We start from the raw sequence: 13,967 nt of genomic DNA on the forward strand, positions 1-13,967 counted from the left end.
AGGAAGAAATGATAGGCCTTAGTGATGATGATTAGGAGAAAAGAAAGGCAACACAGAGACAACCAACTGAATGAAGGTCCTCATGGGCGATGGTAGTGAAGATGCATGATTGACAGTGTTCAGAAAGTGGGGAAGATGGAGGAAAACTTAAAGGACTGCAGTCATAGATGCCATGGATATAAATTACAGGGTTTATACTCTATTGATAGACTCCTTGGTCTAGGATCCCTCAGTCAAAATCTTTTGGTAGAAGCATATAAAGATACATTATTGATATAAAGACTGAGAGAATATTTTTGTAACTTTTTTACATTTGCAGAGTATTCTAATGAGTTTAAATTCTATTTATTTAATTCTATAATTTACCAGGACTATTGTTTTTCAGGAATCTATGGATTTTTGTTTCCAAGTTTACAGAATTTGATGCTCGAAAGTTACACAAGTTATACAAGATGGCTCATAAGAAAAGATCTCAAGAGGAGGAGGTAAAATGCAAATTTCATCCTAATTTATTCAAACAAATAAAAATAAGTTCCATAGAAAAATTCCTAATGATTGTTTTTACCTGGGGGGTGGTCATAGACTAGTGGGTTGTTCGTGGTACCTGTAAATTGTTAGTTTTTTTGCCCTTGCTTTATCCTTGAAGGTCCAAGGATGGTGATGAAATCTACCACAGGTCACAAAGTGTGTAGCCTATAGCCCCTTCTTTTTCAAACAGTATGCTCTTTGACTGTATTAGCTGGTTAGTTTCTCAATTTACTCCTCTAGTAGTCAAACAGTAACACTGCTGTTTATTGGGTAAAATAGCCAATGCACTGAAGCCAAACCATCTTTTAAAATTGCGACAGGGATTCATTACCCTGTGTTTTCATATCCTGGAATAATTTATTCACCAGGCCTTTTCTTCTTCCACATGCACATGACTTATGGTGGCTTATAAAGCTATCTTCTAATAGGTAGCAAGATTGTGAGCAGAAAATAACTTTGTTTTTCTTTTCTGGACTATGTAGTTGTGTCCTTCCAGCTTTTATATGTAGACACATCCCAACTGGTCACTTTCAAGACATGGATGTGAGAACGTGCCCCAAAAGTTGCCTCCCTTTGTTTGGAGTAGCAGGACAGGTGCAAAAGTGTTTTGGTTCTTGCTGCAGTGTTAGTACTTCTTGTATAGATATGCCTGTTTGCAAATCTACTGATTTGCCATGTGGACCCTCCTACCCAAATCTTCCAGTCTCTGAACATTTGAAATACATCCACTCATGTGTGAGCTCTGTGAAAGCAGAAGTTATTTTCTCTCTTTCATTCACTGTTATGTCTCTCAGTGCATGAAATTGTGGCTAGCACAGGGTAGGTATTCAGAAATATTTGTTGAACTTAGACTCTGTCCAGCACTCCATTGGCCTATAAAGTAATAACCTCAATTACTTTGTATTTAATTTTATATGGAAGAGTATGATATAGCTGTAGTATACTAATGTATTTGCATATACTAATATTGCTGAGTGTTAATCTAAATCTTACACAAAGTCTGACTTTGTAAAAGGTCCCATGAAAAGGAGTAAAGTAGTTAGGAAAGGCCTTTAGGCTAGAGTGAAAATTAAAATAAGGGTCTGGGGCTGGGGATGTGGCTCAAGCGGTAGCGCGCTCGCCTGGCATGCGTGCGGCCTGGGTTCGATCCTCAGCACCACATACAAAGATGTTGTGTCCGCCGAAAATTAAAAAATAAATATTAAAAAAATCTCTCTCTCTAAAAAAAAAATAAATAAAATAAAATAAGGGTCTGAAGATGGGCACAGTGGTAAAGGGCTTCATTAATTTAACTATTAGAAGTTAGTATATGTTGAGTAAAAAAAAGTGATATCCTACTAGTGGAGGTATACACTGTCACAGCTTTTCTGGAGGATAATGCAGCAGGATTTATCAAAAAACTAGACCACACCATTCTGCTTCTAAAGGATTTAGCTTAAGGAGATAATATAATTAGGGATTTAAGCATGTTAATGGAAATGACTTGGAAGTCACAACAATAAGAATACATAGATCGTGATTGTAGATAATTGGGGTGTACTGTTCAACCACTAAACGTAATACTATAGAAGTAAACATTTACTGAAAAAGATTTTCATAACATTTAGTTAAAAAAGAATAGGAATTGTTTTTTATATATATATATAACCTATAAAAACACACAAAAAGGTTCAGAAAGATGTGGACCAAATTACTAACAGTTACTCCCTTGTTGGTTAGATGTTAGGGCTCATAACATTTCTTTCCTTTTTCATTTTTTATGTTTTAATATTGAACATTTTACTTACGGGGTAAAAGAACGATGTTACTTCAACATTCAGATGTTTAGCTTGATGATTTTAGTGTAGGAACTAGATTACACTGAACAGTTGTGGGTTGTTTGTTCTAGTTAGCTCTAGAAATTTGGTAATCTTGGTTTTGCATCATTCAGGATGCTCTTCTGAGTGTTGACAGCCTGGTTATTTGTTTCAGAACATACATAGTGGCATCTAAGGATTCCTGCATATGTTCTCACAGGCACTTGTTAATGGAGATTCTTTCTCTTGTACTGACCTACAAGGTCAGACTCAACAGATAGATCACTATTAGACTGTCAATACTGTGGGATCTCTGGAATTTATGAACATTTTTGATAAGAAAGCAGTAAATGGTAGGTTGAAAATCAAGAAGGACAAGGACAAAATATTCAGAGGTGATCATCTTTATTCTGCTCTCAGGAATTAAGGGTCTTGAGCTATTTTGGTTTCCTTTTAATCTACAGGAGCAAAAGAAGAAAGATGACATGATTGGTGGTAAGAAACCATTTCGACCAGAGGCCTCGGGCTCAAGCCGGGATTCTCTGATATCTCAGTCCCACACCTCACACAACCTTCACCCTCAGAAGCCTCATTTGCCTGCTTCCCATGGCCCACAGATGCATGGACACCCAAGAGATAACTACAATCACCCCAACAAGAGACACTTTAGTAATGCAGGTAGGCCATTAAGTGGAGTTTTCAAAGATGTGCCAAAAACCTCAGTAATTTCATTTTCCAAAGACTGCATCTGGACATTGGTGCTTTATTCTTCTCCAAGACTTTATTGTCCTCTTTTTTCTTGGTGAGATAAAGCATGAAATAAAGATCCAAAAGACTATTATTCCAACTTTAAATTAAGAAGAACATAGCTACAATAAACAAAAGCCAAGTAGCAGACTTAGGGGAAAGATTTTACTATTCTCTGTGACAGGTAAATGGCTAAGACTGCTAATACAGAAAAGATCCTTGCCAATTGTAACAATAAGGTAACCAAATAGAGAAATGGGAAAAGGACAGTGTAAGAGAGTGAAGAGACAACTTACATAATGAGAGGAAATAACTCCCAAACAGTACATCCAATGAGAGGTTAATATCCAATATATATAAAGAATTCAACTCAATAGCAAGAAAATGCCCAGATTAAAAAGTGGCCAGAAGGACCTGAATAGACATTTCTCAGAAGAGGGTGATAAGAGAAGAATTCTGAGGTGTCCTAAATTAAGTTACAGGCCATAGAATGGAGGGAGGAAAAAGATAAGAGAAAGTAATTTTAACTCACAGCTTTAAGCTAAACCAACTAGAAAAAGAGCTGCTCTACATTCTTTTCCTGTATGCTGAAGATTACTCATCAAGGCTACATCACATTCTGCTTTTGGAACCAACCAATCAAGAAGTAGCAAAAGTTCACTTTATGGACTAACCTCCTATCCCAGGACTCTGCCCACTTTGCTTTGTCCTGCCCTCCTTGTCTGTAACTAATGTAGGTTCAATGTCAATGATTTATGTTTCTTCTCCATAAATTTTATCATAAAACACCAAAGCCCTTTAGGTCCAGTGGGAAATTTTGACTAGCATCTGTATAGCTCAATAAACTTTTTTTTCAGAGATCTTTTAGTCTCAAAAGTTTGATTGAATAATGACATACAGATGGTCAACAGGTATATTTAAAAATGCTCATCACTAATCATCAGAAAATATGAATTAAAATCTCAGTGATAAATCACCTCACACATGTTAGAATGGCATTTATCAAAACAACAAAAAATAATGTGTTATAATCCCAGTGGCTTGAGATACTGGAATTATAACACATTATTTTTTGTTATTTTGAGTTCAAAGCCAGCCTCAGCAATGGCAAGGTGCTAAGCAACCTGTCTCTAAATAAAATACAAAATAGGGCTGGGGATGTGGCTCAGTGGCTGAGTACCCCTGAGTTCAATCCCCAATACCCTGCCTCCTTCCAAAAAATAATAATGTGTTGACAAGGACAAGAAGAAATAATCCTTGTGCAGGATTAGTGGGGATGTAAATTAGTACAGCCATTATAGAAGCATGTGGAGGTTACTAACAAAAGTAGAACCATGATATGACCCAGCAATTCTACTACTGCAAGTATATATCCAAGGAAAATGAAATCTGTATATTGAAGAAATATTTACCCCCATGTTTATTGCAGCATTATTCACAGTAGCCAAGATATAGAGTCAACTTTAGTGTCTGTCAGCAGATGAGTGGGTAAAGAAAATGCACATATACTTAATGGAATACTATTCAGCCATCAAGGAAAATGAAATTTTGCCATTTGTGATGACATGGGTGAACCTTGAGGACATTTAAGTGACATAAATCAGGCACAGAAAGACAAATATGGCATAATCTCATATGTGGAGCCTGAAAATATTTGAACTTGTAGAAGCAGAGTGTGGAACAGTGGTACCAGAGATTAGAGGGCTGCGAGTGGAATTGAGGGAAATATTGGTCAAAGAATACAAAATTTCATTTGGATAGGAGGAGTCAGTTGTACAATGTTACCATAGATAACAATGTTCTTGTATTCTTCAAAATGACAAAGAGTTCAAAATCACTTTAAGTGTTCTCTCCAGAAGATAAAAGTGTGTGAAGCAGTGTATATGTTAATCAACTTTGTCTAGCCATTCCATAATTAACATATTTTGAACGTGTATGGGATAAATATACATAATTTTTGTCAAATAAAAAGTTCTTAAATTGCATTCTTGAGACAAAGTTCATAAAAGGAATATAAATTAAAGTTTTATGGATATGATTATAAAAAAAGCAAAAATAAATAAAAATTTATAGGGGCTGTGGGTAAAGCTCAGGAGTAGAATGTGTCCCAGCATGTGTGAAGCTCCAGGTTCAATCCTCAGTATTAAAAAAAAAAAAAAAAAGTCTTTCTAGAGCAGCTTATGTGTTGTTAAAAAGAAAAAACTTGGGCAGTGATTAGGAATGGGGATAGAATCAAACTAACAAGATGACCAATCTTGCATTTGGGAAGTATATTAAATGCACAGTGAGTTAACCAATATATTTAAACCATTCAGATCAACAGAAATTAAAAGGAGAAATGCCAGTTGCTAAGAGTGAGAATTGCTACCGTTCTACTTAGAAAATAATTTGAAATATCTGAATACATAGGTTTTTGACAACTGTAATCCCTTTTCTGGCAGTTTGTCCTGTAGAAATGAAAACTCATAGCTGAGTGAGGATTCTGTTCCAGCCTTACAATGTCAAAAGACTGGAAATAAGAAAAAAAAAAAAAAAAAAAAGTGTGTCACATTAGATTGGATAGAGAGAAAGGATGGGAGAGGAGGGGAGGAGTAAGGAGGATAGGAAGGGCAGCAGAATAGAATTGACAATATGATTGTTGTATGTACATTCCATGTATGTATTATATTTCAAAATTCATTCTGTTGTCATGTATGACTAAAAATAAATAAATAAATAAAAGACTGGAAATAACTTCAATGTTCACTAATTAGTGAAATCATTAGATAATCAGTAGTGGATTAGATGAGTAATGGAACATTTGTATCCATTATTATTTATTTGGTAATCTTGGTTTTGCATCATTCAGGATGCTCTTCTGAGTGTTGACAGCCTGGTTATTTGTTTCAGAACATACATAGTGGCATCTAGGGATTCCTGAATATGTTCTCACAGGCACTTGTTAATGGAGATTCTTTCCCTTGTACTGACCTAGAAGGTCAGACTCAACAGATAGATCACTATTAGACTGTCAATACTGTGGGATCTCTGGAATTTATGAACATTTTTGATAAGAAAGCAGTAAATGGTAGGTTGAAAATCAAGAAGGACAAGGGGAAAATATTCAGAGGTGATCATCTTTATTCTGCTCTCAGGAATTAAGGGTCTTGAGCTATTTTGGTTTCCTTTTAATCTACAGGAGCAAAAGAAGAAAGATGACATGATTGGTGGGTTTTTATATTTAAAGATGACCAAAAAAGGTGAAAGAAAAAATAAGCAGTAGCAGCAGCCATGTGTGTACATGTGTTTATGTGTGTGCTTTTAAATTTATCAAGGTGAATTCACATTGTGTGAATTCAAAAGTTTGTAAGTGAATGGGCCGTGGTGGTGCATGCATGTAATCCCAGCAGCTTGGGAGGCTGAGGCAGCAGGATCATGAGGTCAAAGCCAGCCCGAGCAAAAGCAAGTCACTAAGCAGCTCAGACCCTGTCTCTAATAAAAATACAGAATTGGGCTAGGGATGTAGCTTGGTGGTCGCGTGCCCCTGGGTTCAATCCCTGGTACCAAAAAAAAAAAAAAAAAAAAAAAAAGTTTAAGTGAATGATTTAGTTGTATTTAGTTCACTCATAGTGTTGCCAGTCATGTTTATCTAGTTCCAACTATCATCCCAAATGAAATCCCATGGGTTAATCCCCATTTCCCTATTCTCTCCACGCCTGCAAGTGCCAGTCTGTATTCTCTCTGGATTAACCTATTCTGAATATTTAATATATAAAAGGAATAATTACAACTTGTGATTTCTTGTGATTGGCTTCTTTTACATCATGTTTTCAAGTTTCATCTACATTGTGGCATGTGTCAATGCTTAGTTCATTTTATGGCAAGAGAATATTCCATTGAGTAAATGTACAGTATTTTGTTTATCCATCCATTTATTGATGGACATTTGGATTTGTTACTACTTTTGGCTATTGGGAATAACACCAGTGTAAACAGATATTTGAGAACTTTTGTGTGTGTGTGTGTGTGTTGGGGGGTGGTATCTGGGGATTGACCAGGGTCTCATGTATGCTGGCAAGGGCTATACGCTGTACCACTTAGCTACAACCCCTGCCCTGAGTGTCTACTTTTAATTATTTTAGGTATATACCTCAGAGTGGAATTGCTGGTTCATAATGGTAATTCTCTGTTTTGCTTTCTATGGGAAACCTCAAAACTGTTTTCTGTAGTATACAAATAGCATATTGTATAAGGATAGAGAAAGATTTGAAAGCATATATGTGGCATTAATAACAATTACGTTGACATGGTAGGAATGGAGGGGATAAGATTTCAAAGAAGTCTTATCCATGTCTGTTGTTTCCTGATTACAATGAGCATGAAACGTGCCCCCCATCCTTTTTTTAGTACTGGGCATTGGATTCAGGGATACTTTATCACTGAGTTGCATCTCTACCCCTTTTAAAAATGTTTTAAAATTTTTTTATTTTGAGACAGGATCTCACTTGGCTGAGGCTGACCTTGAACTTGGAATCCCCTTGATTCAGGCTCCTGAGTCACTGGGATTACAGGTGTGCACTTACCACCTCTGGCCTTACTTTAAAAATAAGAAAAGGGAAAATATAGAATAAGATTTAAAAAGCATGTAGTAGGTATAGAAGTGTAGTATAAGATTTATTTTATAAAGATTTAAATATTTCAAAGTAATCAAAATGGAGTACATTTTAAATTTCTAGAATTTCTCATGTCTTCTGGTAAAATTTTAGTTTATATTATAAATATTTATATATATATATATATATATATATATATTATATATTATGTATCTGTTTTGTTTTCTTATCTTTTTGTATTAAAAAATAGCTATTTGAAAATTTTTGCCCCAAATTCCTTGAATATCTGAATTATTTCCTACTGTGCCCACCCCCCCCTTGGTTTTCAGTCATGCAGGTGATTCTTTTGAGATGCCTAGTTAGTTCTGTTTGAATTGGGAACATGGTGTTTTAAAACTGGTAGAAGCTCTAGATTCTGTATTCTACCTCCCAAGGAGACTCAGCTTCTCCAGTGAGCACAAAAATGGGAGGTGCTTATCTCAGTGTATTTCACCTTCTGGCTCACCTCTCTCCAGGGACTTAGCTTTTCGGAGTACTCAGCTGAGAGCTAGTTGTGTGAAGTCCTCTCTAGCAGGCCTTCAACTCTGCTTTTTGTTTCTCTAGAATCATGAGACTGCCCCCAAACTGCAGTGCTTTTCAGATGGTTTTCAGCTAATCCTTTTAGCCTCCTGCTCTTGCAGATTCAATAAATACCCTTGGAAAAGCTGGGCATATGTTTGAAGTCCCTCAAATCTCCAGTATCACTATAACCTAGAAAGACGCCCCTGACCAGAGCTGTGCTGATTTCCCCTTTCCTCAGCAGTGGTTCTAGATCCTTTTCAGCCTCTTTCCTATTCTCAGAACAACAAACTTTTAGGTGGCTGCAGAAGTCAGCTCTTAACCTTTTGAGGTTGTCTGCTCCTTGGAATCTTAGTACATCTAGACCTGATTGCTTTAGTGGCTCTTTGATGCCTTTAAAAGAATTATTTTTATTTGGCCTTTCTCATTGTCCTTGACAGAGTATAGTTCTGCTGCAAGCTACTTTAACTGAAAGCAGAAGTTCCACATCCTCTAATCTTTTTTTTTTTAAAGAGAGAATTTTTTAATATTTATTTTTCAGTTTTCGGCAGACACAACATCTTTATTTTATTTGTATGTGGTGCTAAGGATCAAACCCAGCGCCGCGCGCGTGCCAGGTGAGCGCGCTACCACTTGAGCCACATCCCCAGCCCCTCCTCTAATCTTAAAAATCAAAATGAATAAGTTCAAAATTAATGGATCACCATTTTATTGAAGAGAAGAAAGTTAATGACTATACAGGATGATTGAGAAATATTACTATGTTCTTAGGTTGTGTGACTTTTTTTCATATTTTTTATTGGTGAATTATAGTTGTACATACTGGTGGGATTTGTTGTTATATATTTGTACATGCACACAATATAACAATATATAACCTGGCCAATATCATTCTCCACTATTTCGCCTTTCCCTCTCCTGTGCCCTCCTCTTTATACTGAACTTTTGGGTATTAGGTTGGTTTTGTGTTATTCATATGGTGTCACTTATATTCTGACTCCTTTCAAAGAATTTCGTATTAAGCTAACTACATTCTTGGATTTCTTACTAGCTCAATATTTCCTAACTAGTGATCTGTATCATGGAGGGTTCAAGAAAAGTACTGATTTATTCTGTAAATAAATGACTTAGCTTGAGTTTCAAGCATCTCTGCTATACCACAGATATTGATACTTTGATTTGAATCCATCTTCAAATGACCTTTTCATGATGTGATATCTTTGTTGCTTTTTGTTAATTCTTTAGTTGAGTAGTCAAGTTTTACCTCTGGTCTGATCCACCTGGATCAACAATGACCTTAAGCTTCAGGTTGACTATTACATTAATGGTAATATTTCTAAGCTATACACCTTCCTTAATGATGATGTTATTTGACTCTGTGGAAGAATGCTAGAAGGCCAGCAAAATTTATTGAGAGACATTTAGTTGGAGAGACACTTATTTGGTGGCATGTCTTTGTCAGATGTAGACTAAAGATGGATTTTTCCATGAGTTCCTGTAGTTTCTTCTGGTTAATCCTTTGTATTAGTTTCTTAGGGCTACCTGTAATGAAGTTCCACAAATTAGGTGGCGTAAAACATCAGAAATGTATTTTCTCACAGTTTTGAAGGCCAGGAGCCTGAAATTAAACGTGTCAGCAGGGGTGGTTCCTTCTGGGGTTCTGAGGGGGGAACCTGTTCCATGCCTTTCCCTTGCCTTCTGCCTGCTACCAACACTCCATGGTGTTCTTGACCTATAGTGGCATCATGCTGATCTCTGCCTGCATTTTTACATGAGTTGCTTTTGGGTCTTATACCTCCCTCTGCCTCCATTTTAAAATGATATCTGTCATTGGATTTAAGCTAAAAACAAGATCCTTAACTTAATTATATCTACAAGACCCAATTTTCAAGTAGTCACACTCAAAAGTTCTGGGTAGACAGAAATTTTGGGGGGTTATAATTCAAATCACAACAGCCTCCATCCCTGGGCTTCTGTGTTTTCACTACCTTTTCTGAGCCAAGTAAGTGTGAGTCCTTCCCTTGGGTGAAAGGGAAGCTACAGAAGTTAAATGGATCTTAGTTTGGCCTTATCTTTTAAGAGTTCGAGTGCTGATCCAAGTTCATAATTAAAGAATTACTTTTTGTCAGAGGAAGAGGTCTAGTTGTGGGCTAGGGAAAAAGAATAGGAGAATCAGTTAATATAATCAAGATATTTTCAGAAATGACACAGCCTAACTGTATTAGGTGAAAAACTTTAGATGTGTAAATCGAGGGGGGATGGTATTATCTTGCAGCTGTGAAATTCAGTGTATTGTTTTCCAAATTACTGTTTGGTTTTGGTTTTTTGACCATCTATCACAGATTAGAAGGTAAACAGATCTAGAAAATGAAAAGTAGCAGTTCTTAGATTTTAGGAGGAAGGGAGAATGTTAACACTCATTACTGATATGTTAACCATCAGGAGATTTAATGTTTGCTTGTAACGTGTCAGCCTTTCAGTTCAAACCTTTTGAGATTCAGTCATTTCTTATAGTCATAAGATTCTTTTTCTGCAGATCGAGGGGACTGGCAGAGGGAAAGAAAGTTCAACTATGGTGGTGGCAACAATAATCCACCATGGGGCAGTGACCGGCATCATCAGTATGAGCAACACTGGTACAAGGACCACCACTATGGGGACCGGCGACATATGGATGCCCACCGTTCTGGAAGTTATCGACCCAACAATCTGTCCAGAAAAAGACCATATGATCAGTACAGCAGTGACCGAGACCACCGGGGACACAGAGATTATTATGACAGGTATGTAAAAAGTTCTGAGACACCGGGCACTGATCTCACCAAGAACTACTTATAGGAGGAAATGGTTAAGAGTAGGGATTTTTATGCCGGGCATGATAGTAATCCCACACATGCCTGTAATTCCATCTACTGAGCAGGCTGAAGTAGGAGTATTGCAAGTTTGAGGTCAGCCTCTGCAAATTAGTGAGACCCTGCCTTAAAATTAAAAATAAAGGGTTGGTGGGGTGAGGGTGGGGTAAACTCAGTGGTAAAGTGCTTGCCCAGTATTTTAGTATGCTTAAGGACCTGGTTTTAATTTTCAATTCTACAACCTCCCACCCCCACCCCACCCCCCAAAAAAAAGAAGAAGAAAAAGAATTATTAAGCTCTTTGTTTTAGTCTCAGTAGCACATTAGGTAGTAGGGATTCTGAGATGAAATAAGCCAATGATCCTTGGTTTGCCAGAAATCCATAATTTAAGAGTCAAGGCTTTTGAAATTGTGTCTGCTGTATAGCTATATAAAACTACCAGTGATATGATGAGCCAGTACTTCTAAATTATGAGAATTAGCAAGTATGGGAATGCTGACAAGTTTTCCCTAAATTTTCTGAATTTAGGAATTGGCTATATATTTATTTAGCTTCATAGCATTTGATTTTTTCCTCAGCTGCTGATGCTTTGTTGGTGTTAGAAATGGAACCCAGGACCTTATATGTGTTACCCAAGTGCTGTACCACTGAGCTACACCTTAGCCCTGGATTATAGCTTGAATTTAAAGTGGGAAAATTTTGTTCATATCCCTCAGTGAAGACACTGTTTTGAAAGATTTGGAAAGGCAGACTACATTAGCTGAGCAGTGGTGGCCTAGTATCAGACATCTCCTTAGAAGGAGCCTTCAGCCCTCACTGTACCTTCATTTCTCATCTGGCTTCAGTGGATACTTTCTCTGTCTTCCTTTATATAGATAGATCTGTATTTCTATTTGGTACCATTTTTCTTCTCCTGAAGGACTTTCTTTTTTTTCTTTTTAATTATGGATAGTTTCTATTTCTATGTCTTCCAGGTGTATTAATATTTTATTTTTCATTGTCTAATCTGCCCATGAGGCCTATTCATTATATAAAATATACTTTTCATATCTTGTAGTTTTTATCTCTAAAAGTTGTATTAGGGTGTGTGTGTTTTTTTTTTCTTCCTTCATCTTCTATGTCTCAGTTTAAACTCTCAGAAGTGGAATATAGGTTATCAGAATAATTTCAGTGCCCTTGTCTGCTAATTATATCATTTGGGTTGGTTTCAATTGATTTACCTCTTTATTATGGGTCTTAGTTTCACTGCCTCATGATTTTTTGATGCAAGGTAAAATTTACCTTGTTGTGTGCTTTTTATAGTTCTATAAATATTCTGAAGTTTTATTATAAGATGCAGATTATTTGGAAATAGTTTGATTCTTCCAGGTCTTACTGATAAGATTTATTAGGCAGAACTGGAGTAGTGCCTGATCAGGGGCTAATTATTGCCCACCCCTAGGTAAGAATCCCTGTTACACTGTACTCAATAATGCCCCTTAAATTTAGTAAGGTTGTGGGTCTAGCTGGCAAGATCCGCTGCTGGGCTTTGTGTGAATACAAGGTAATAACCTCTAATCCTTCTAGGTGGTTCTTTGCCTAGCCATGGGTCCTTTCCTCACATTCATATCCCGAGCAGTGTTATGAACTTGAAGAGGGAAAGGAACCCTGTGCAGATCTTCAGATCTTCTGTTTATGCAGGATTCTCTTCGATTATGCCATGTCATGTGAACTCTGCCGCCTTGGTCCATCGGCAGTCTGACTGCCTCTTCCTGGGTTTTCCTCTCCCTGTGTCATATCTTTCTCTGTGATACAGTAGTGAGCAGTGGGAATTAGAAGACTAATTTCATTAGTTTTCATCCTCAAGGAGCAATGTTGTTCATGTGGTATCTTGAAAACCATAGTTCTGTACATTTTGTTTCTTTGAACCTGAATACCTAATTCTCCCCATACTCCTTTCACTGAGGTGAACTTCACACTGCATAAATGAACCATTTTAAAGTGAACAGTTCAGTTACATTAGTACATTTACAGTGTTATGCAGTCTCTTCCATCTAGTTCCAAAACACTTGCAAAGAAAACCTCATAACCATTAAGCAATTATTTCCCATTCTTCCCTCTCCCCAGCCCAGGCTAGGAACTGACAGTCTGCATTCTTTATGTATTTACCTATTCTGGACATTTCCTGCAGGGGGGACTCATATAATATGTGACCTTTTTTTTCTGGCTTCTTGACCTAACATGTTTTTGCAGTTTGTGTACATTGTAGCATTTATCATTATTATGTGGCTGAATAGTACTTTAGTATATGTTTAAATGTCACATTTTGTTTATTCATTCATCTGTTGGTGGCCATTGAGTTTGTTTCTATCTTTTGGTTACTGTGAATAATGCTGCAGTGAATACTGGTATATAGATATTTGTTCACATACCTGTTTTTAGTTCTTGTGTGTATACTTACCTAGGAGTGGAATTACTAAGTCATATTATAATTTTTTAATGTTTTAGGAACTACCAGACTGTTTTCCACAGTGGCTGAACCATTTTATATTTCTACCAGCAATGTTTGACAGTGTAATTTATCAGCATCTTCATCATTAATTACTTTTCTATATTTTAAAAAAATATAGCCAATCCTAGTGTATGTAAAATGGTCTCATTGTGGGTTTGATATGCCCTTCCCTACTATTACTGAGATTGAGCATCTTTTCATTGTGCTTATTGGTGGTTTGTTTATCTTTGGAAAAATGTCTATTCAAGTCCTTTGTTTTAAAATTGGGTTGTTTTACCTTTTGAGTAGTCTTTTAATGATATAATGAGTAGTTTGTCAGGGCCCAAACTAAAGTTTCAGTACTCTTAACAGAGTCAATTTAAAAAATAATTTTATCAACCTTTCACATGTTTTTGACTATCTA

The 13,967-nt window shown here is 36.6% G+C and overlaps 1 protein-coding gene across 2 annotated transcripts in view; it reads left to right on the forward strand.

The window, feature by feature from the left end:
• Chd2 (chromodomain helicase DNA binding protein 2) overlaps positions 1 to 13,967 on the forward strand; it is a 183,212-nt gene that overhangs the window by 107,772 nt on the left and 61,473 nt on the right. For both annotated transcript variants that reach the window (XM_071608653.1, XM_027956129.3), the window contains exons 36-38: positions 386 to 485; positions 2,789 to 3,002; positions 10,758 to 11,004. In XM_071608653.1, coding sequence (XP_071464754.1) covers positions 386 to 485; positions 2,789 to 3,002; positions 10,758 to 11,004 — 561 coding nt within the window. The remainder of the gene's footprint in view (positions 1 to 385; positions 486 to 2,788; positions 3,003 to 10,757; positions 11,005 to 13,967) is intronic.

This window comes from Marmota flaviventris, chromosome 2 (assembly GCF_047511675.1).
Source record: "Marmota flaviventris isolate mMarFla1 chromosome 2, mMarFla1.hap1, whole genome shotgun sequence".
Lineage (NCBI taxonomy): Eukaryota > Metazoa > Chordata > Mammalia > Rodentia > Sciuridae > Marmota > Marmota flaviventris.